General features: G+C 38.8%; 2 protein-coding genes and 1 long non-coding RNA gene across 3 annotated transcripts in view; 1 reads left to right on the plus strand and 2 right to left on the minus strand.

Annotated features, from left to right (window-relative positions):
- The window catches only part of LOC116805304, a 28,057-nt gene extending 22,702 nt beyond the window's left edge, over positions 1–5,355 (minus strand). Inside the window, exons 1-3 of the long non-coding RNA XR_004365111.2 lie at positions 5,215–5,355; positions 4,102–4,132; positions 2,882–2,969 (exon numbers count right to left, since the gene is read on the minus strand). This is a non-coding gene — a long non-coding RNA (uncharacterized LOC116805304). The remainder of the gene's footprint in view (positions 1–2,881; positions 2,970–4,101; positions 4,133–5,214) is intronic.
- A 12,141-nt stretch (positions 5,356–17,496) lies between these two features.
- On the plus strand, positions 17,497–20,472 carry LOC6562578 (insulin-like growth factor-binding protein complex acid labile subunit). The gene is made up of 4 exons (XM_001988344.2): positions 17,497–18,384; positions 18,839–19,441; positions 19,754–19,948; positions 20,288–20,472. The coding sequence occupies exons 1-4, from the start codon at positions 17,518–17,520 to the stop codon at positions 20,345–20,347; spliced, it is 1,725 nt and encodes a 574-aa protein (XP_001988380.1). The 5' UTR covers positions 17,497–17,517; the 3' UTR covers positions 20,348–20,472.
- LOC6561410 (long-chain-fatty-acid--CoA ligase heimdall) lies at positions 20,406–22,570 on the minus strand. Its single transcript, XM_001988343.3, has 2 exons — positions 21,514–22,570; positions 20,406–21,449 (listed from the first exon to the last, which is right to left on the minus strand). Exons 1-2 carry the CDS (start codon positions 22,413–22,415, stop codon positions 20,474–20,476), a joined length of 1,878 nt encoding a protein of 625 aa, XP_001988379.2. The 5' UTR covers positions 22,416–22,570; the 3' UTR covers positions 20,406–20,473.
- Positions 22,571–23,360: the final 790 nt, after the last annotated feature.

The following is a 23,360-nucleotide window of genomic DNA, read 5'->3' on the forward strand; positions in this document are numbered from 1 at the left end:
TTAAATTAGAAGCCACTCGCCTCTTTAATTGTTAGAAATTGATTTCTATCATAGGACTGTGATTTCTAGCTAGCACTCAGAGGTTGGATTGCAGGGTATCCCATCGTCGAGCACGCTTACCTGCTTTTATTTTTCTATACCTTTTTAAGTTGCTTTCATCATCTCCTTCTTGCTTTCTGTGTGTGTGTGTGTGTGATGTGCGGGGCTATTTTCATTTGCAGCAAAGTTTAAGGTCCTTCATACATAAATAAGCAGTAAGCAGGCGGCGTCGCCTCAAAGTGCCAGGCAGCAAAAGCAACAACAACTAAACGGACATGACACCCACTACAACGGTGCTCTTCAAAAACGGCCAGCGAACAACAGCAACAACAGCAACAACAGCAACAACAACAACAGCAACAACAAGAGCAACGAGGCGACAACACTCATCAAGAACGGCCAAACACAAGCGATAAAAACAAGCGCAACAAGGACTTGAGTCTCGAGCCTCTCCTTCGCCACCTTCGCAACATGACACATCGCAGGACACAACGACGAGTCGCGAGTCAACGTTGCCGCCGCAGCCGCTGTCGCGTCGCTGTCGCCGTCGCCGTCGTCGTCGTCGCCGTCGTCGAGCCTGACAGTTCAGCTTGTGCCTACAAATGTGTCAATGTGTGAGTGCGTGCGTGTGTCCTTACTGCCAGTGTGGCACTGTGGCAGTCAGTCAGGGCTCTGGCACATAATTAAGGACGTCGGCCAACAACAGTCAACAAATGAAAGTTAACCAAAAAAAAAGAACAAAACAAGAGGCAATGCCGAATGCTTCAATACTCTTACACAAAGTGTGTGCTTAATTTTTTTACTCTTTATAAAAAGTTATAATATTAATAAAATTATTAATAATAATAATAATATTTTTTTATCTTTAGTTTTTTAAATGTATAAAAATTGTGTTGCACATTAATTTTCAGTGTTTAAGAAATGCCTGTAAGTTATAGATAAAATCATGACTTTAATAAAACCGAAAATAATTAAAAAATATATATATTTTTTAATAGATGACTTAGAATATAATACTTCATAGTAAATATTTTAATTTATTTTCAGTATTCTTATAAATAATATTATTAAAAAATAATATAATTAATGTATAAAGTAATAAAGCTTGTACATTTGGATGCTAAACAAAAAGTGTCCAACGCTTAAAGAGTATCTGAAATTCACTTACACACACACAGACGCACACACACACACACACACACACACACACACACACACACACACACACACACACAGACGCACACGAATATTGCACTTTTGTTTTGTTGGTCCTCTCGCTGCCTGTGTTTGCATTTGGATTTGCTGATGTATCTCTGCGTGTGCGTGTGTCTGTGTGTGTATGTGTGTGTGTGTGTGTGTGTGTGTGTGACTGTTGTTTCTGCTGCTGCATGAATGAATGATGAAAGAAGAGGCAAAAAGACGTTGGCTGGCTGTGTTAAGGACGGTAGGAGACTAGAAGACAAAGCCTCAAATGAGCATAATGAGCATAAGGAGGCGTCAAAGCCAAAAGTGCTCTCAGGCGCAGCTGGCCAGGACAATGCTGAAGGAATTGTGTCATATTATTAATGAAAAAACCCAAGCAAAGCGACCAAGTTGGGGCAAAAGACAGTGTGGATTCAGATTTTTAGACAGAGCCAAATGAGCATCGCAGCTGAAAAAAAAAAAAGAAACGAAAAAAGCCAAGCATGGCAGGAAGCTGAGACTCTTTTAATATGCAACAGTCTAGAGTCCTGAACTTTCTCTCTCTCTCTCTCTCTCTGTTTCACACACAACCACACACATGCATGAGTATAGGTGAGTGTGTTGGCAAAATGAAAATGAAAATCAAGCCCAGGCCTCGACACAAAAGCAAATAAACGCGCTGAGCGAGCGTCAAGTTATTTATTTGGCAATTGTTCGCTGCTTTTTATTGTCGTCAGAGTTGCGGTGGCTGATATTTGCTTTTGGGCATTGGCACCACCCACACCACCCAATCAAACTAAACCTCTGCATTCTCACCCACTTAACCACAGCCACCCGAACATGCCAGCTGTGTGTGTGTGTGTGTGTATTTATTTGAATGTGTCCCGTTTCGCCACACTGCGTGGTCGTCAAAGGTCAATGGAACAATTTTCAAATGCTCGACCATGAAGTGAACCCCAAACCAAAAACAAAAGAATACAACAGCAAAAAGAAAAAAGTCGAGCTAAGTCGAGCTTTAGCTACTTGGGGACACATTGCACCTTGGGGCAAACGAGCAATTTGGGGTGTGGTGATTGGGGCATCTGGGAAAATTATGCGCTGGCAAAAAATGCCTCTAGTTATAATACTGGTCTCTATAGCAGTTTTATGCTTTTCAAAAACCACTAAACTGCCCATATATCTCGATAAGAAGTTAATATACAACCTCATGCAAATAAAAATTTATATGATTTGATGCCATACTTATTATATTCTTGTATAAATATGTACAAATTGAAGTTTTGGTAAAGGTTTCCCTCAAATGTCTATTTAAGTATATTCTTCATGTAGGTAATGCATTTCTTATCTTTATTTTCCAACAATAAATATATATAATGAAAACACTAGTATGAAATTTCCAATTAGAAATATAAAAATAATATTTTATCTTAAATTAAGGCTCATTTCTTCTTTTATTCTATTTAATTTTTAAGAAATTATTGTAAAGACAATGAAAGACTCACAGCAAACTACAAAAATATTAATACATTTTTAAAGGTATGTTTTCTTATTGTAAGAATTCTCTGAAAACCATGTAAAACCTATAGAATTTTTTTTTTTTTTTTTGGTTTTTTCATATATATTTTTATACTTGAAGAAAATTGAATATTTCTGTACTCACCTTTTTCTCTCTATTAATTGAGTCAAAAGTGGTCGCTTTCCAATTGGTTTGTGTATATGTATAAAGATTTAGTTGAACTAGCTGAATACTATAAATATTCCATGTATCGTTTGTTATTATTATGTTAAATATTCTATCAAATTTTGCGCATCTTCATTTGTCATATATATATATATATATATATATATATATACATATACATATATATATATTTCTAGTTATGATGAATATGAATTATTATGTATTCATATATAGGATTAGGTGATTGAATGAATTCAATTGCGGTAAACAATTAGTTGTAGCTCAATTGTGATTATTATAACTATTATTATTACTTTTTTTTGTATTTGTATTTAGTTAGTTAGTTGCGATTATCGAATATGCATATGTTACGTCGTGAATGTCAGTGATTGGAAATTTGTCGCCTTTCGTATTTGAATAATGAATAAATTTGCATGAGGAAATTCAATATGTCAATATGCAGCGCAGCTGTGCAATTCATCAATGCGGCCAATTTATTGAATATGTATATATATATATATATATATTATATACATATACTTAGATGTAAAATCAAAAATCTTCTCGTTCAATCTTGTGCTGGTTTCAGTTTATTTTTATTTATGGTTTTTAATGAAATTCGCGATTATTATTATTTATTATTATTTGACTTTTGTTTTCTATATAATAGAAAATGTTGTATTCAAATTGATTTTGGGCATTACAGTTAATATTAAAAACGTTTCAGCGAAAAATGTGGCCGACTTCTTCTTATACTTTTGGTAACTTTTTGTATATGTATTAAATGTAAAGATTTTTTGTAGCTTATAATATTTACAATAAATTTCAAAATTTTCGCTTTCTTTTAGTAGTTTTAATTTCATTATTTCATAGTTCGTATTTTAGTTTGTGCTCAATTTTACTATAAATTTGTTTTGGTATTAAGCCTTTTTCAATTGCTTCAGTAATAGTTTTTGGTTTTCATTTAATCGTTCTCACCCACTTTTAATATGATTTTTGGTAGTTTATCGGTGTTTTCTTGTATTTTAGTTTAGTTCAGTTTCACAAGCACAAAACACTTTTTCTATTTTTCTTTCTTTATCTTTGGTGTATCTCACTCAATCATTAAAATATTGCTTGTTATATTAAAAAATGTATTATATTTGCGCAGATTTTTTCCTTGTTATATTTTTTTTTGTTTTGTTTTCATTTAGTTCTACCATCCATTATTTTCTATGGTTGCTTTCTTGGCTGCAAAAGAGAGAGAGAGAGAGAGATATATAAGACTAGTGTTAGGTCAAGTGCAAATATATTTCCAAAAATATCAATAATAAAAGAATCTATAAAATATGGATTTTTACTTTATAAAAATAAATATAATGCAGTGTTAAGCTCGAAAGCTTTTATATGAACTTTCAAAATTCTTAAATACATTTCCCAATATCTACTTTCAGCTAAGTTTTCTTATTCAAGAAGCTCTCAAGGCGTTCAGTTTCCAATCACATATGCACTCAATTCATAGCCAATATTCACAAGTTGTTCACTTGTTGACAATGTCAAAACAATCTCTTACAGTTTTATTTTATCGCCAAAAAAAAGAGAAGAAACTGACAAAATCTGAGCATAAAAGTTGCCATTTCCACATATATATATTTTGGCACCTGTTATACGCATATACACACACACATCCACACACACACATACACACATACACGCTTAGAAAATGCGACCCACACAAAGCCTTGCACTTGACATGTATCTGAAAGATACTTTTTGGACTGTCGCAACTGCTGCAATTTGAAACATTTATTTGATGGTCAATTAGAAATTTGCCTGCCATTTGCAATTCGTTTTTCGCATTTCGCTTTTCCGCAGCAATAAAAAAAAGAAGAGCAAAGCAACCAGTAAATAAAATACATAGATGATGAGATAGAGCTCCCAGGAAGGAGTGGGATGGGGGCTTGTTGTAAGAAGAAGAAATATGTGTACAACAATGTTGCCAGCGCGAGCCCGAATGATGATGATGATGATGATGGAATTTTCACAAACACACACACACACAAACACACACGCATACGCACACACATACACCAAAAGAGAGAGACTCGTGCCGTTATTTTTTGCAAAAAGCACAAGAAATAAGAATATCAATTTCCTGCTGTTGGAAAGCGCACAACACGCACACAATGGCAAAATTGTTCAATTCCACGCACTCACACACACACACGCATACGCATACGCACTCTGACACATACACATATTTAAATATATATTGTAGATATTTATATATATATATATTTGCCTGACTAGTTGGTCTACTTTATCCGATTTACCTGATAGTGATTTGTTTTAGCTTCTGCTCGAGCATCCTTGTAGGCGCTTAAATGTTGCCATGTATGTGTGATGTTGATGTATTAGTATTAGTATATTGTGTATTGTGGTGCACAATAAACGCACACACGCACATACATATGGTCATACTGGCTCACACATACATACGCGGAGAAGGCTCACACACACGCACACACACACACAGACGCACACACAGACAAATACATCCACTCACACGATGACAAAACGCGCGCGCAGTGTTAAGCGACGACAGACAACAAGCACACACACACACACAGAGACACAGACCAAGACACAGACACACACCACACACACAAGCACGCACGCACGCACATACACAAGTCACAGTCACAGTCACAGACAGTCGCAGACACAGACACAGACACAGGCACGACCACGCTCGCGACTCCGCTTGGCTCTGCTTGGCTGTGCAGGAAAAGGCAACTAACAGCACAACCCGAAACCGGAACACCAACTGAATGCGCTGACAGCCAGCAATTGCCAGCCAGGCGTCGCTGGAATGTGACTACTGCAGCACCAGCACCAGCAGCAGAACCACCAGCAGCAGCAGCAGCAGCAGCAGCAGCAGCAACACCAGCACCAGCACCAGCAACACGAATCCGAGAGCTTCGCTAAGCTCTCGCGCAGACACGAACATCACTTGCAGCACAGGCGATTGGATGGGCATTCAACCTGCGTGGGGATGCTCAGTACGTGACTGGAAGTCACGAATCCGACCAAGTCCATGTTCGTGTCTGGAATAAAGCTGCCAGCGCCTAAGAGAAACTCTCGACTCTTCTTCTTGCATGTTGTGTGTTGTGGCTTAGGCGGGAGCCGAGCAAATTTGCTAGCTGATTTTCAGGATGCTGTCTGAGAGAAGAGCGCGCACCAGTAAGCTTTGCTTGAGGCAGTTACCACAATTGCTAGTGGGAGTGTGTGTGTGGTTGTATGTGTGTGGGTGTGTGAGGCATACAGGGTGTGAACTGAGTACTGTTGCTGGCAGTTCCCACTCAATTGAGCATTCAGTTGGTGTTTGAGTGTGAGTTGTATTTTACAATGCTTTTCTTTTGGGTTATAATTTGTTATGTGTATTAATTAATATTTTAATATTTTCGATTTTGTATTAACTACTGAAGAACTTTAATATTAATCGTAGCCACATTATTCAAATATTATAATAGAAATATTTCATTCACTAAATAATTTATGGACAATTTTCAAATAAATGAATAATAATAATTGGAAATACATTAAAAATAAAAAACACTTATTTCTCCTCTCTATATTGATGTGTTATATTACATTATCGATCTTAAGCGCTACCAATAATATCATATTTCATTTTAATATGATTGCAATATTTTTTTCATTCCTTTTTTGAAATATTACATTTTCCATCCAAAGTAAAGTGTCCCAATTACCAAGCAACTGTTTCGCTTACAAGTACAAGTCAATTGAACCATCAGCTGCTTAGGCAAAAATATTGGTATCAGAACCACTCAATATGTAAACAGTTATACAGGCAATTGTAGGCCACCCTTGGCTCACTTGGCCTAAATATTGAAAGTCCTTCAATGCAATCGCAACTAACTCATATATTTCAAATTTCACGCACGTTCATTCATGCACAAGAGCCTATGGAGACTCACACATACAGTCACACATGCATACATACATACAGACAAATACACTCACATGCTCTCGCACACACACACACACACACAGGCACATGCAGACAGAGGCAGCATAGCGCTGCGTAGGTCCAGAGCCAAAAATGATTTATGACCCCGCAAAAAAATTAATTTAAAGTAAATTCGCATGAATGAAAAATGGCTTTTACAAACGGAAAACTACAGGGCGCCTACACAACAAGCGCAGCCAGAAAGAGAGAGAGAAAGAGAGAGAGAGAGAGAGAGAGAGAGAGAGAGAAGAGAACCAGGCTTAGGCAGCGTCGCATAATTGGATGACTCTTTAAAGCCACTTGTAGGGCTGTGCTTGCTCTTAATTGAAGCTTTAAGCTTTTTTTGCTCTTTTTTTGGCAGTCGCTCTCTCGCTCAGCTGCTGTGCCTTCCATTGTGCTTATCCCTGTTTGCGCTTCCAGTGGCTCTCAAACTTTTCTCGCGCACACGAAACGAAGGACATGGGAAGCTGCTCCTGCTGCCATGTCTCCCGGCTGTTCTTATTCGTGAACTCCTCAACTCGACTCGGCTCGGTCTCGGTTTCGGTCTCGTTCGCGGCATTGGCTTCGGGCTGAGGCTCTGCCAACGGTTGGTATCCATGAATGAAGGCTGATAATGGCAGCTGGCGCAGCATTTGCGCCTGGCACCCAGTGCAGTGCACATGGCAAACTGTCCCGTTGCTGGATGCGTCGCGCTGTGCGACGGGATCTTGCAAACCTTTTCTTTTTTTTTGCTAAATTAACATTTTTGATTATCCTGCTGGCCCGGCGAGCCAAGGACATCCTATGCTATGCTCACACACACACACACACACACAGAGACTTACTCTCTCACACGGATTTTGCTTGCTCTTATGCTTTACACTGCATACTTTGCGGCGCTTTTTTTATTGTCTCTGCTGATTTGTGTTTGTTTTTGGCTTGTTTATACAGTCACGGGGGGGTTAATAACTTTGTTATGGTGTTGCTAAGGTCAAAAAAGGTGTATTTAAAAAATTATATATTGCGTTATAAGAAATAAGCACCAAAATGACAAAACAAGCAAAGAGTGAAAGCAAAGACTTAAATTGATTTCATTTTTATGCTGGTTTCATTTTTAAAAGCTTCTTTAGTTGTACTACAATTTGAAATAATATTGTTTTCTTAGAACTAAAAAGATACAATCATTTTTATTACAATATATTTTCATTTTGTACGTTTATTGGAAAATAATTAGAATGTGCATTAAACTCATCTCTTTCACTTAAAGAAAGAGTAATAAATTGTTTAAAAAAATGTCAGCTAAACTTTAATATTCGTGCAGCTAGCTGCGATTGTTGTGATTTTCCTTTGTGGCAAGCTGTTCAATTGCTTAATTTTCATTACTTTCTGCCACACACACAAAAGCGCATAAGTGGGTGGCCAGCACAGTATTTGCCCGAGTCACTGTTGCTGTTGCTGTAACTGTAAATGTATGTACCATGTGCCTGCATTGTGTTGAGCTTTTATATTATTACTTCCCCTTAACAATCTCACCTGGCTTTTATTTAATTTGCTTGGCACTTTGTTTGTCTGTTTGCCTGCTTGCCTGCTTGCTTGTTTGCTTATTTGTTTTGATTTTTCATGCTCTGTGTGCTGTTTGTGTCTTTTTCTGTTCGCTCATCTTCATCTGCTTCTTCTCCTTCAATTAAACACGTTTACAGCTGCAATTTCAGTCATCAGGAATGCGGCCTCGTTCAGGACATCAAGTGTTTTTGACCTTTGCCTTGCAGAATTTGACCGATGGCGTGCTTCAGATGTATAACGACCAAGTCATAAAGTCATCAAAACTAACAACGTACAATTGCAGCAATGGCAGTACAATGAACTCCCTTAAATGGCATCAAATGAAATCCTTATACACCTGAAGTGAGTTCATAAAGCAAAAGTCTACCAACGCATAAGGTATTTATACTCTCATAGATATCTCTCTGACTCTCTCTCACTTCTCGGAAAATATGCAATTAGTTAATGCAAGACTTATATTTCATATAACAGCAATAGTCTGCTTTCTGTTTATATCTAAAACAAAATAATTACTTAAAAGTGTTTTATCTATGCTCCTAGCAGTTAGTCAAACAAATCAAATCAGAATCATTCACCATTAAAAAATAGTTTTTTTTTTTAACTTTTCCTAATGCACTAATAATTCTATAAATTTTCTTTAAATTAAATACCCATAAATTGTCATAATTTGTATGCATATTTGGATGCCAAATCTGTTATTCAATTTAAATCCATTTGTAGAGAAAATCAATTTTGTAATTAGTCAATAAATCCGTTGATAATAATTTATTTTTTGGTTGTTTGCAAATCAGTACTAATTAGGCACATCAATTTATCAGCACCGATTTGTCACTTGTTCCAAACACAATTGACCCATTTAAGTGAAATTGCAGCACCGTTGCCCCACTGCCAGTGCCACACAGTGGGGCACACAGTTTGCTCCACTGGGTATTTGGTTTTTGCACTGCTCAAATATTAATTCATATCAAGGTTTCGTGATTCATTTTGAATGTCCGTCGGTCAGTTGGTTGCCTCACTCACCTTGCCCTGTCCTGCCTTGCCTCTCCTCGCATCTCCTCACCCGTACTCGTTGCGTTTATGTAATGAAATTTAAGCAGAATTGTAAACAAAGTTGTGCAATAAAACCAACAAACCGCAAATAAAGTGCAATTTAGAGCAGACTCCAGCCATCCAAACTAAAAAAAAAGAAAGAAAAACTAACGTAAAAAACAACCGTAAAGCAAGAGCAAAAGACTTTTCATTTTATTTCAGCTTTGCTTTGGGTTTTTCTTTCATCTCCCTCTCTTTTTTTTTTTTTTTGTCAATATGCAGCCTTACGGGGGGCGGCTCGCCCCTGGCTGGGCGTGACTGCGCTGATTTCACGAGCCATTTGTGAGCGTGCTTCACACAAACCCGGCAAAATGCAAGCAGGATGCAGCGACTCGAAAATTGCCACAAATTGAAGCAAAGTCGGCGAAAATGTTATTGAAGGTGCCGTCGCCGAAGGGACCTTTTACCACAGATCCTGCCAGTTTAGTTTGAGTTTGAGTGCACTACAAACGGTCGCTTCATTGTTTCAATTTGTGCATCGCTCTCTTTCCCCGATTGACAGCTGATAATTTATGCAAATTCCAAACAATTTGCATCTCTCCGCACTTTTGCCAATTGATTTCATGACTCTCCACACAGAAATCTTTACCGAAATGTGGGTCGAGGACACGGATGCCTAAAATTAGCAGCTGCCAGGGCTGTCAACTATTAACATTTAAATAACCCAGAAAATACATTTACGACTTACAAGATTTTGTGGGCATCGTGGGCTTAAAATATAAGGACTTCAAGTTCCTGAGTATTAGTTTAAATTGTCTTCGCAATATACAGCTATAGAATTAGATCTAGATACATATAAGGAGGTATACATATAAATATCTAAATAAATATAAATAATAGTAAGGAATATGATGAGATACAAATACATAGCTATCTATATATCGCTATACGAAATAATATCACAACAAAATATATAGTTACATATGAAGAATACCTGATTTAATTATAGTTTAAACTATATAATGATTAAAGATACATATAGAACTATTGAAAAGCAACGAATTGTTATGTATAAGAAGTTTGATAAGATGATTGTGCCTTGTTTAGTCCAAGTCAACTAGTGAGCATCATTTAAATTTCTGTAGGAACCACACTTTACAAACAATTCCATCAATGATAAGCTCAGCAGTTGTTCTGTTGCACACGGCAATTAAGTGAGAACACGAAACGACTAGACGGAATGCATTTGGTATGCATTGAGTCCTGGCCAGGGCACAGAAATTGCTAACAGCCATAACAATGATATACCAGCGACTGTGGCAACAGCCAGCTAACCTCGACTTGCACACACATAAAAATGGCTGGCTGCACACACAATCACACACACACACACACACACATACCACTTTAGAGGCTCATTTCGTGTTGCACGTCAATAAATCATAACGCGCCAGCTCGGAGTCGAGTGTTAGCAACGTCAACGACAACGGTAATGGTGCAATCGGTCATATTATTATACCCTTCTACAGGGTATTATCATCTTATAACGAATCACGAAGTAATTGGGCCTAAATATAATTTTAATCAATTTGCAAAGATCCATTTTAGTTATTTTTAAAATGATTTGCATCCAATTTCACAAATAATATACAATGTTATATTATATTATCTAACATTTAGATCATATTTATTAAATTAAAAGTTAATAATTGGATGTAAGAGTTTTTCAATATCCACATTTGTCTAAGAAAATCAACTGAATAAATTTTGTTCTTTATAAAATTATTATAATTTTCCTCCACATTTAATGAGACATTTTTAATTTATTTTATTTTTGTATTTATTTGTTTAATGTTGACAAAAAGTAAAGCACAATTTATAAAAAAGTAATATGAGAAGAACACACTTTACAATAAAAAAAGTTAAAAAAAAAAACCTATTTTAAATTTGTGTATTATTTATAGGGTATTTGGCCTTTCGGTACAACGGCAATTGGCTGATGTGCCTTGTTATTATTTGTGGCTGCTGTTGTTGCCTGGTCATCGGCCATTTTGTGCAGCTGCAGCTGCAGCTGCAACCGCCGCAGTTCGTTTCGCTTTGTTCCGTTTCAGGTTGACTTGTCATAAAAATTGAAATTGTTATCAAACTCGTCCGTGCATTCGACGTTGAGGATTATTGCATTAAAGTTGGCGCGTAATGGAAAATTGTGCAGGCGCCACACCCAACTGAACGAAGCTGCCACTTAATACATGACAGCGCCGCGAGCTGCAATTCCACCGGGCCCCCACCAAACTCACTCCGTGCAGCCCTTCGCTACGTGAGCTGTGGCTTAAAGTCGACAAGGTGCTGCCAAGCGTTGCGCTACAATGTCTACCAGTACATCATGCCGTGTCCTGCGCCCGTCGGTCGTCCTGCGTCCACTTCGTCCCTTGTCCTATATTCATGCTTCGGGTTATTCAGCTGCTTGGCAGTGGCTTATCGCCAACATGCATTGAATCGAGCAGCCAATAACCGCAAGTGCAAAAAAAAAAACGTATGTCTTTCGGCACAAAAATTGATGGCAACCGTCGCTTATCGCAATTCGCATTGAGTTAAATGAGGTGAAACGAGTGCAACAAATGACATTCAATATGCATCGCAATTAATGCCACGACAACGACTCAAACCGACTGCAAATATTCGCTGATAGATAGCTGTTATCTGGTTTCACATGAAATGGATTCTGATTTAGACTACATGTTGCAAATATACTGCTCGTATATTAGGTGCATCTATATCTTTAAAAAGTCTAGATACTTTCTTATTTTTCTTATTCGAAATAACTAAAATGAAGCCTCATTATTCAATATACTATAAACAGTTGCACTGATTAAGATCTCGAATCAAATGACAACTGTAAAGCGGATAAAATATTCTATTTAAACTAAATAATAAATATATAATATCATATACAAACAATGCATAATCTATAAATATCTAAATACATTTGTTGTATACATTTTTAGTTATATATATATTAAATACACATGATCAATAAGCCAATCTACACAGCTAACAATAAAAAACTTTAAATAATAAACTATTATGGCCTGCCTTTGGGATTTGCATAGGAAGTTGTCTGGATTGTGTATTAATGCGGATTAGGAATCGTTTCAGTAAATTTGTAGACTGCCCTGCCAATCAAATCAATATCAATTTTACCAGCTGCATTTTGGCCACGTTAAATCCCCAAATATTACGTCGATTATTCAATCAGTTTCTGGGCCAACATGAATTTAAATGGTCTCACATTGCCGTTGAAAGCATGACTCTGATTTTTGTTCAAAGTTTCGTTGTCAGCAGCAATTAAAAAGCGCTCGAAAATGCACAGCACAATATCAAAAAAAAAAGAAAAATAAACAAAAAACCAAAAACCAAAAAATACATGAAACAGAAACAAAATCCAAGCAAAGCAAAGCAACGCACAAGCGAAATCAAGCCTGGCCACACACACAAACCCAACCACCCCCGTATCCCACGGGAAAATTGAGAAAAACAGTTGTTGCAAAATGAAATTAAATGCAAAAAGTGTGGATAGTCAACAGCTGGACAGCAGTTGCAGCATACCGGCAAAGTCAGTCAGTTGTTCATTCGGGTTAGCCTGCCCTGACTCTGCCCCAGTCCTAAAACTTGACTTCCTGCCACTTCTGCCCGGCACCAGCGCAACTGTTTGTCTATGTTTCGTTTTACATTCACGTTTACTCGTCCATTGTGCACATGCCGAATTTTTGCTGCACACCGAATAAATAAGCACACGCACACATGTACACATACATATACACATATACTCACACACACACACACACACTGTGGGCAATATGACCGGTTGAAAATGGAAACGCAACCTAAACGCAGTCCTGTTTTTCCCGCAATGAAAACTTTAGAAATTTGTGTTGCTGCAAGACGCAAAACAACAACAAGAAATGAAAAACTGAAATGAAAAAAATAAACAAGCTCCAAATCAAGTTCTTCATATACACAACTATTTAAATACCCCTTTAAAGTTAATTGTTAAGAATAATGTAAGCTAAATTTATGAAATACAGTCTAGCTATAATAACTAGAATATATATCAATGATAGCGATCAGTTTCAAGCTGATGGACGCTGTGATTCCCTCCCGAAAAACATATTCAAAAATGATCAAAAAATATTTACATAATTAAACATTTTCTCTGCCGCATACTATTTGTTTGTTTAAAGTATTCCAAATATAAATAAATAAGTTAATATTAATAAGATGTACCCCAAGAAACAGGAAGACCCAATAACAACCGAACTACAGTCCAAATACAAATCAAGTTGTGTATTTGGCCTTTGTTGTTGTGTACTTTTGTTGTTGCAGTAAGTAAAGCAAAAATTCCATTAAAATTGAAAAGCCAAAGCAAAGATCCTACGAAGGGTCAGCCATTATACGATTTCTCTACATATAGATTTCTCTTGTTGCACTGGCCGGCTATGCAATTAGAGGTTAGAGTCAAACGAAACACGAGTCCAGAACGGAAGCTGGCCAAGAGGCAAACGGCAGCAAAGCTGCTACCAAAAAAAGCACAATGCAGATAATAAAAAATGCATTGAATGCGCAAACAGAAGATGGGTGTAAGAACTCTGAAGTTGGCAGCTTATCGTAAAGCAACAATTCCATTTCAAATGACCAGCAGGAGAGAAAAATTAATTTAAAATAATCATAATATTTAAAGGATAATCAAAACAAAAGTTAATCACACTGATTGGCCGTTTAAAGCCAATTGAAAGCTGCTTTCAAAACTTCAGTAAGATTAGCTTCAAATAAGTCAGCATTAGGCAACTTTCAACGTTCAAATAATATGAATTTGAAGAAAAATAATGAGAATAAAAAAGAGAACATAGAAAATAAATATGGCAAAGGCAAATTTATTTTGCGGAACTAAATTGAAATAATTTTGGCAGCTGAAATATGCTGAAAAATATTTTAATACGAGAGACTCCTCCAGACATGGAGCCACACACAGCCGGCGCGACAGACAGAAACGCTGCAGCCTTACAAAATGTGCAAATAAAAACTGCTTCACAAGTGTGCAAATTCCCGGACCCCTGAAGTCCCCCACAACCAGCCCCGCCAGCCTGCAGTGCAGTTATCAGGGATGTGCTGCGTGGCTTTCAGTCTGGCATTTGGCCAAGTTTTCTTATTTTATCTTTTTCTTTTTATTTTTTTTTGTCGGCAACTCGAAACTGCAGCTGAGGCAAACAAACAAACCAAACGGCATCAAGAGCTACATATTAAATTTGTCATTTCGAAGTCAAACTGTGGGCATGGTCTGCTTATCCCTTTTGTTGCCAGTCTGACTGTCTGCCAGTCTGTCTGCCTGCCTGCCTGTTGCTGTCAATTTCAGCGCAATTTGAGAACGCACACAGCCATGAAAATCGAGTTATACTTCGCCAGAATTCGCATCAGAGACACACACACACACACAAATTGCGCATGCAACTGTTGCATTAGTAGATTGTTGTTGTTGTTGCAACAGATACGCAACAACCGCAACGATTGTGCCACAGCAAATAATGTTTGACCATACGCATTGACAAACGGGGCGTATGTGCAATTTGCACAGTCTGAGAGTAGATTTAGTAGCCGTAATAATAATAATAATAATAATAGAGAACAAATTCTTGGAGCTAAGCCGTTGTCTTCTTCAGAAATATACTTTCTGAATAATAAGGTGAGTAAGCCTCGCCATAAAAAGCATGTCGATTTCTTAAAATCAAAGCTATATTCTTCAGAGACATTCATGCAATAATTATATATTATCAGTCTTACTGTTGTAGTTATATAAATTAGTGATCGCATTGAACTATCTCCGAGGAAACAATTAAAAGTTTTTAAATTATCAAATTGGAAAATTATTAAATGTTGCTGCATTAATAAATATAAATAGAAATATAATACTTAAGGCGTATTGTTGTGTTAATTTAAAAATTAATGTTTCTAATATGACAAACTATTATTATTTTTGAAAAGCAATAACCAATCGATGTGACCAGCTTAAGTTCCTCATTTCAGTTCAACCACAAAAAGTAAAATCAATTTACAATTATTACACAATTTTCTCATTTTAATTTGAAATCGTTTTTTATACGCATATATATGGCAATAACGAATGCATACATATATGTAAAAGCTGAAACCACAAGATGCACTTTATGCAGATGATGATGAGATCAGCAGCAGCATTTCGGGCATTCAGCTTGGTCTTGTTTTTGCTGGCCCATTTATATCAATTTCAATTAGTCTGTGGCGTAGGTTTTGCACGCTCTGGGCCACAGACTGCTGGCTCTGGCAGCCGGACTTGGCACTGGCTCAAAATCCAAATTAATAAACATTACAATTGCGGCAACAGGCAAATTTGTGTAGTCATAATCGCTTCGGTCTGTACAGAGCCAGTGCCCTGCCACCCTGGTCCATCTGCAGTTTGTGCTTGCGGCTCGTTGCCTGTCAGTTTTGGCTAAGTGCATTTGAGGCTGCGGTTTTAAACTACAGCCACAGTGGCAAATACGATAAACTAAAGATTTAAATGCAGGTAAATTGCAAAATACACACAAACCAAATACATAAAAGCACAAACACAAAGATAGACAAACAGAAAGTTTCATATTTTAATTAAAATATATTTAAATAAATATTTCTAAATGAATAATTTCTGAGGATTACCAACTTATTTTGCAATTAACTTGATTCACAACTCTAATTATGTTTTAGTAAAGAGGAAAAGGACTTGGGTAATTGCTCTGTCACATTTAAAAGCTTTAATAGTTTAGATTTACTTAATTTTATAAAAAATAAATAAATATAAAAAAAACATGCCAAAAATGACATACTTTTTTTGGACCGAAGTCAAATTGACAAAATTTATATTTCACTATAAATTGTAATAAAATACGAAACCGACCAATTGTTACTGGGAAACTATGATATATCCAGACTCGGAACTCAATAATTTCTAGTCCAACTACGAGGAGCATAATAACATATCTAATGATGTCAAATAAACGTTTGTTATAATCATTCTTACATTAATAATATAATGTAATATATGTAGTAGAAAATAAATATGATTTGTATAGCCCTGCAGAGGGTTTAATCCTTTGTCGTGAAGATTATATTGAAAGAGACCTCTCTGACTCTATAAAGTAATTATATCGTTGATCAGCATCACTGGCCTAGTTGCCATATGTCCATCTGTCTGTTTGTATGCAAAATTGTTACTTTAAAGCTATATTGATAAGAAGTCCACATCTCGCACCCGACTAGATCCAATCACCATTTCATATCGCTGCCATAGGAAAGATCGATTGAACGATGAGTTTTTGTATAAGTTATGTAAATCAAACTCACCAGCCATGTGTGTTTATAATGCTTCAAATATTTAAATATAGGTTTATCAAGATCAGAATACTATAGTACATGGCTTTCACAGAAACAACATAATTGATTTTTCCTTAAATTTGCAATGACATTTTGCTGTTAATTACAATGCAGTTGCTGCGCTGCTGCCTTAATCGGTTGCACATTTGAATCGATTAGTTTCAACTGAGATTCCCAATTGCCCACTTAGGCAACAGCAAATTTGTATTTTCCCATTGAGTATTTTAGCTGGCCAAATAATTAACACAGACATGGTCACAAAATGAATACAGAAAGCGGCTTTGAGTGGCGAATTGTGTTTGGCCAAGAGGTGGCAAATGGGTAGAGAGAGGGCATCGCAACTCGGTAGACTCGACCGTTGTGTTGACTGACAAATGTTTAAACAAGATATACACGGAATTGTCCCAGCCAGCTCAGTTAACTGATTAACTATCTAGACGTGCTGACAGGCACTGTGGCCAGCTGCTGCTGCTGTTGCTTCTGCTTGTTGCTGCTGCTGCTGCATTAAGATAAGGCAACGCCGACAACAATTACAGCATCCGCTTGCCAGTCCAGTTAAAAGTCCCCAGTCTTGAGTCGAACGTGCCGCGAAATGTTGTCAACGCTGCGGCTGTTTTTGGTGTTGCTGTTGCTGTTGCAGCCACTGCTGATTTGTGGGGCAAACAGAACGCAATTGTTGCAGCTGAGCAACTGTAATGCAACGCAGTTGAACGAATTGAAGGATGTGGCAACGCTCAACGAACTCAGGTTGAGCAATTGCAGTCTGTACAATCTAAAGAACGCCCTCTTTGTGCAATATGGCCATCTTTTAATCATGGAACTGCAGCACTGTAAACTTAATTCCCTAGAGGATTATGCACTTAATGGCCTGGCACGTCTCCAAAGCCTTTCACTGGCCCACAATAACCTGAGCAACGTCAGGTCCTGGTCGGACCAGCCTCTGGCAGCACTCTCCTCACTCGACCTCAGTTTTAATGCGCTGCAACAACTGGTCTCTCGGAGTTTTGAGCAATACCCCCAATTACAGCAACTGAATTTGAGTCACAATCTCATCGAACACCTGCAGCCGGACTGCTTTCACAATTTGGTGCACCTAAAGCATTTGCAACTGCACAATAATCGCCTGCAGCTAATTGAAGCCAGCTTCTTTTTGGGTCTACATCGCCTCTCCAGCCTGGCCCTGCAGCACAATCAAATCACTCAAGTAGAGCCGGCAGCCTTCGAGAGCAACACACATCTACGCACACTGAGATTGGAACATAATCAACTAACTGACTTGCAGTTTCTCCTGGAACGCAGTCTGGGACGACTGGTTCACTTGAGTCTATCCAGTAATGGGCTACAGGAGCTGAGACCTGAGGGATTTGTCGAATATTTCGAGCTGCAGCATCTGGATTTGAGTCATAATCGGCTGAAGGAACTTACTAACCATACTCTGTTAGGACTGGAATCTTTGGAGGTAAGTTGAAGGATCAGAATGATATTTAGGCATGTCAAAAAACTAAAAGACCATTAAGTATATATCATATGAGATAAGAAGTTTATGTAATAATACTTTTGAATACTAAAACAGTATAAAACCTAAACTATTTCAATTCGTACATCGAGCATTTTTCTCAGAGTCTCATTTTCATTGTCTCTATGAAACCTGTTCATTATTTAAATATGTTCTTATTAAATATGATATTAAAGCTAATTAAATTACATTTCTAACAAACTGTAAGCAAAATACAAGTAAAAAAAGTTATAAACTTAATCAAAGATTCGAAAAAAATATGTTTTTTTGTTGATCCTGATAACTACGCTTCTGCTAAATTCTATAACCAGAAGCGTGTTTATTTAATTTATTCTTTTTTTATCGCTATCTGTAAATTTTTGCTTCAGTTATCTAATCTAATCTCTTTTGCCCACAGCTTCTGAATGTCAGTCATAATATTGTAACCCACATCGATGCGGAGAGTCTGCAACCACTGAGCAATTTGCAGCAGGTCGACTTTAGTCATAATCTTCTGCACACACTGCCCGATAAGCTTTTCCATTCGAACAGCCAGCTCAAGGACATCAATCTGGACAATAATCAACTGGGCGAGCTGCACGCCAGTCTACTAAAGCAACTGATCCACCTGGATAGTCTAAATGTTGCCCGGAATCGTCTCAAGGATGCCAACTGGTTGCAACAATTGGCGCCGGCACTAAATCGGTTGAATTTGAGCGTGGATCTCAGCTCGAATCGCTTACAGTCGCTCAACCTGAGCAGTTTGCTGTTCTTTAGGCATGTGAATCTGGCGGACAATTATTGGAACTGCTCGTGGCTGGCCAGGAATATGATGAGAACGCCACCAGCTTCGCTGAATTTTGCCCGCAATTGGCCCATGCTGAGCGCCTGGAGCGATATGACAGTGTTCAATGTGCGCGGCGTCGATTGCTTCGATGGTCAACAGAATCGCTCCATTGTGCTGCTCGATGTGGGCGTGGTCAGGCAGCAAACAACGCCTATTTCTACTTGTGACTGTGAGGTAAGTCAGCGAATGAAGCGGCTCTGAAAGCTGAATGAATGTGTGAAAAATTAAAGAAAACCCAAGAATTAAGCAACCAAATTAAAATCCCAATTTTAATTACAAATTTACATTTAAGAAAAAACCTATACTATAAAAAAAAATCACACACATTTATAGATATTTTGAGGGATAGAAAACCAGTTTTTAAAATAATAATTTTCAAAGAATTTAAGCTCAGAGTCTTCACTATTTAAGTGGACAGTTCTTATTGATATTATATATTATTCTATTTTCACAAAATGTAATTTAAATGTGCTTAAATGCTTGCAGCAAACTACCGATGAGCTGGGTCCTTTGACACCGCCACTGTCCTGGCCGAGGATACGCACAGATCGCTTCGATTCCCGTTCGGTGATCATCTGGATGCTGGTGGCAATTGCAATAGCCTTTGCCGGACTGCGCTGGGCCCAGCGATTTATGGACCGCAAGGCGGGCGGCAAGAAGTTAAGAGAAATGAAGAATATGGTAAGTGCCGGATAAGATTACCAAAACTTACTAACAAGGGATACGGTTGGATTCCAATACATAAATCGTGGTTAAAAAATATCCCCCCTTTCCCGCTAACGTAAAGCTGGATCCGGCCTTTGCTTCAGCTTTTATTATCTTAAGTAAATTGACTACATTTAATCAGTAAAAGGCGACTTTCCTAATCTAAAGTAGACTAACTAAAAGTTGCTTAAAGAACCATAACCATAAATAACGAGAAAATGGCAAAAATCACGTATTTCCCAGCCTTGCCTTCTTGTCACTCAATCTTAAGTTTTAAACAAAATGTTCAAATGTATTTCAACTCTTATTTTGCAGAGCATTCAGAAAGTGGAGGTGGAAACTCAGCGCCTGAGAAACGATCGCGAACGATCGTAGTAAAAGAGAGACACCGAAAATTATCTATAAAATTCTTTATAAGTAAAAATATGTACTAATTGTAGAAGAAGAAAGGTGTTAAAACAATATCTGAGTATTAAAAAATATAGCTAAAAATAATGTAACTCATTTGTAGAGACGATCGATCAACGGAGCATACTTGGCGCGCACAATATTGCGTCTAATTTTGAGAGTGGGTCCCAGTTCGCCGGTGGCCGTGGTGAACTCATGGGGGAGCAGAGCAAACTTCTGGACACGCTGTGCATTCGAGATGGCATTCACATTGGCACGCTTGATGCCCGCCTCCAGAGCCGCAAGCAGTTTCGGTTCAGCATCGATCTTCAGAGCGGCAGCGAGCGCATTGCTATCACTCGGCAACTTGAGATCCGCACGGATGTTGAGCAAATCGGAGAGATGCGTCTGATGAAGTCCCAGCTGCTGCAGCCACTCGATTGTTTCCGCGCGCAGCTCATCCAGTGGCAGACCGGTTTGTGGATCGCATTTGGTTTTCAGTGTCAGCAGAACGGTTAAATACTTTCGATGATCGCCAATCAGCAGAACATTGCTGACGCAGGGCAACTCTTGCCCGATCAGCTGCTCGACGTGCACGGGTGGTATATTCTCACCGGCAGACGTGATGATGATCTCCTTGAGTCGGCCCGATAAAACGACATTGCCATGCGTGTCCAGGTAACCCATATCACCGGTACGCACCCAGCCCTCGGCACTGATGGACTCCATCGTTTTGGCGGGTTCACCCAGGTAGCCCATGAAATTGTTGCGACCACGCAACCAAATCTCACCCTGGCCACTCGCATCGGGCTCGTGTATGATCATCTCGATGCCCCTCAGTGGTGCACCCGAGCTGTACAGGTTGGTGATATGTGCGTGCATGGTTACAGCACCGCCCATCTCCGACATGCCATAGATATCGCCGAGTGGCATGTCCAGGCCCAAGAAGTAGTGCTTCAATTCCGAGGTAACGGGCGCGCCGCCCGTGAGGAACGTCTTGCATTGATCCAAGCCCAACATTTCACGTATGGGCCGAATGAGACGAGCGGCCAGCCAATATTTGGCCAGGCCATACATGGAGCACTTCTCACTAAGAATCGGCAGATTTATAAATGATAAATCCGCCGCAATTACAAAAAGAACTGACAACTCACCCCGCAATTTTAGCCAACTGATGCTGGGTCATCAGCTCCCTGGCCTTGGACAAGAGCAGACGGGAATAGGGTTTGGCATTAGCCTCGGCAGCCACCAGACGCTCCTGGAACTTCTCAAAGACACGCGGCACACCGAACACGCGTGTGGGTCGTGCCTTAACAAAGGTGCGCACGAGGGTGCCCTTGAGGGCATCCTTATCCGCAAAGTAGACACAGCCACCAAACGTCATCGCCAAACAGATGTCAAAGACTTGGGCGGCAATGTGACTCAATGGCAAATAGCTGACCAAACGTTCCGCACCCACCACCGTGTTCTCAATGGTATCGGAGACAATCTTGGCATCGAACACAATGCTGTCGTGGGAGAGCATCACAGCCTTGGGCATGCCCACCGTGCCCGAGGTGAAGATCAGCATGGCGCACTCGTTGGCATAGATTGCCTGCTCGCGGCGCAGCAGCTCCTGTTGCAGTTCGGTGCCGTAAACGGACAGCTCCAATTGCTGCCAGCTGTGGAAGCCCTCTTCGCGATCCACGAAACTGTCATAGGGCGGATGTAGTTGGATGACCGCCTTGAGGCGTGGCAGTCTATGTTTGATTGCACGCAGTTTGGCCATCTGTTTGTCATCGTCGACGATGCAGACGGTCGCCTCGCTGGTGGCCAGCGCATGATGCACTGCCTCCGGCGAGTTGCTTGGATAAATGCCAGCCACAATGCCGCCGGCACGCAATGCGCCCAGCTCGGCCAAGAACCATTCGGGGCAATTGAATGCCAATATGCCCAGCGAACTGCGCTCCTCCAGGCCCACATGCAACAGCATCAGCGCCGCTTGTTCCACTCTCTTTGCATACCCCGCATAGCTGAGCGTCTGCCAGGACTTATCCTTGCCGGTTGTTTCCCACATCAACGCTGGCAACTCTGCGTACTTTTCACAAGTCTCGCGAAAGAATTCGGGCAGAGTTTGTGGCTTTATTGCATCATTGCTGGTATCCAATCGCAGCTGGACTGCTTCGTTTAGGGATGTGCTCGTATAGCTGGTGGCCAGTTTCAGGCCCTTGCTGCTCCGTGCTCCGACGTCGTTCATGCTGGCAGACGTTGCGGTGAATAACCAGAAGCAAATTCATCCAAACCTATTTATGACAACTCGCAGACAATAATTGATAAGGGCACATATGGCAAATCTCGACACGCATTCATTAAGATTGATATTTCTTAATCTTAAGTCGGCACTGGGATCTGGATGTGACCTGAATTAAAGTGTCACCCACGAGCTGACCTCCGGAAATCTCTCATATCTCGCACACTCCAAAATATAAAAGTAACTTAAAAATTAATTTTTTAAACATTTTGTGATTATTTTCATTTTTTTTTTATTTTTAAATCCCATATACTTTTCTTTAAATTTATTCAACTTCAACATTTATTTATTTCCTATTTTAATTTTATATGTTATGAATTTCAAAATTTTAATAAAAATTGCTTTCAGTGTATGCTTATCGCTGCACGTGCAATAGGTCAAGCCTCAAAAAATGAAGACTGAACGGTTTTCTTTGGCAAGCCGAGGATCGCATACCCTTTAAGAACTAAATTTCAATATGTGCTTAGTTATGCTATATGATATAGTATTCTGATCTCATTGATTTGAATATTAGGTACAAATAACACGCATATTGGGTAAGTTTGGCTGGGATAACATCTAAAACAAAGACCGATTACTGTTAACTGATACTGAACGATCAGCTGTTAATTTCGTCAACCTTTTGCTACTTTACATAGCTCTGTTAAATCTTACTCCTTTATGTAAACACAACATTGTAAACTTACTAAATATCGATAGTTTTCACTAACG

Source organism: Drosophila grimshawi, unplaced genomic scaffold, assembly GCF_018153295.1.
Source record: "Drosophila grimshawi isolate 15287-2541.00 unplaced genomic scaffold, ASM1815329v1 contig_1377, whole genome shotgun sequence".
Lineage (NCBI taxonomy): Eukaryota > Metazoa > Arthropoda > Insecta > Diptera > Drosophilidae > Drosophila > Drosophila grimshawi.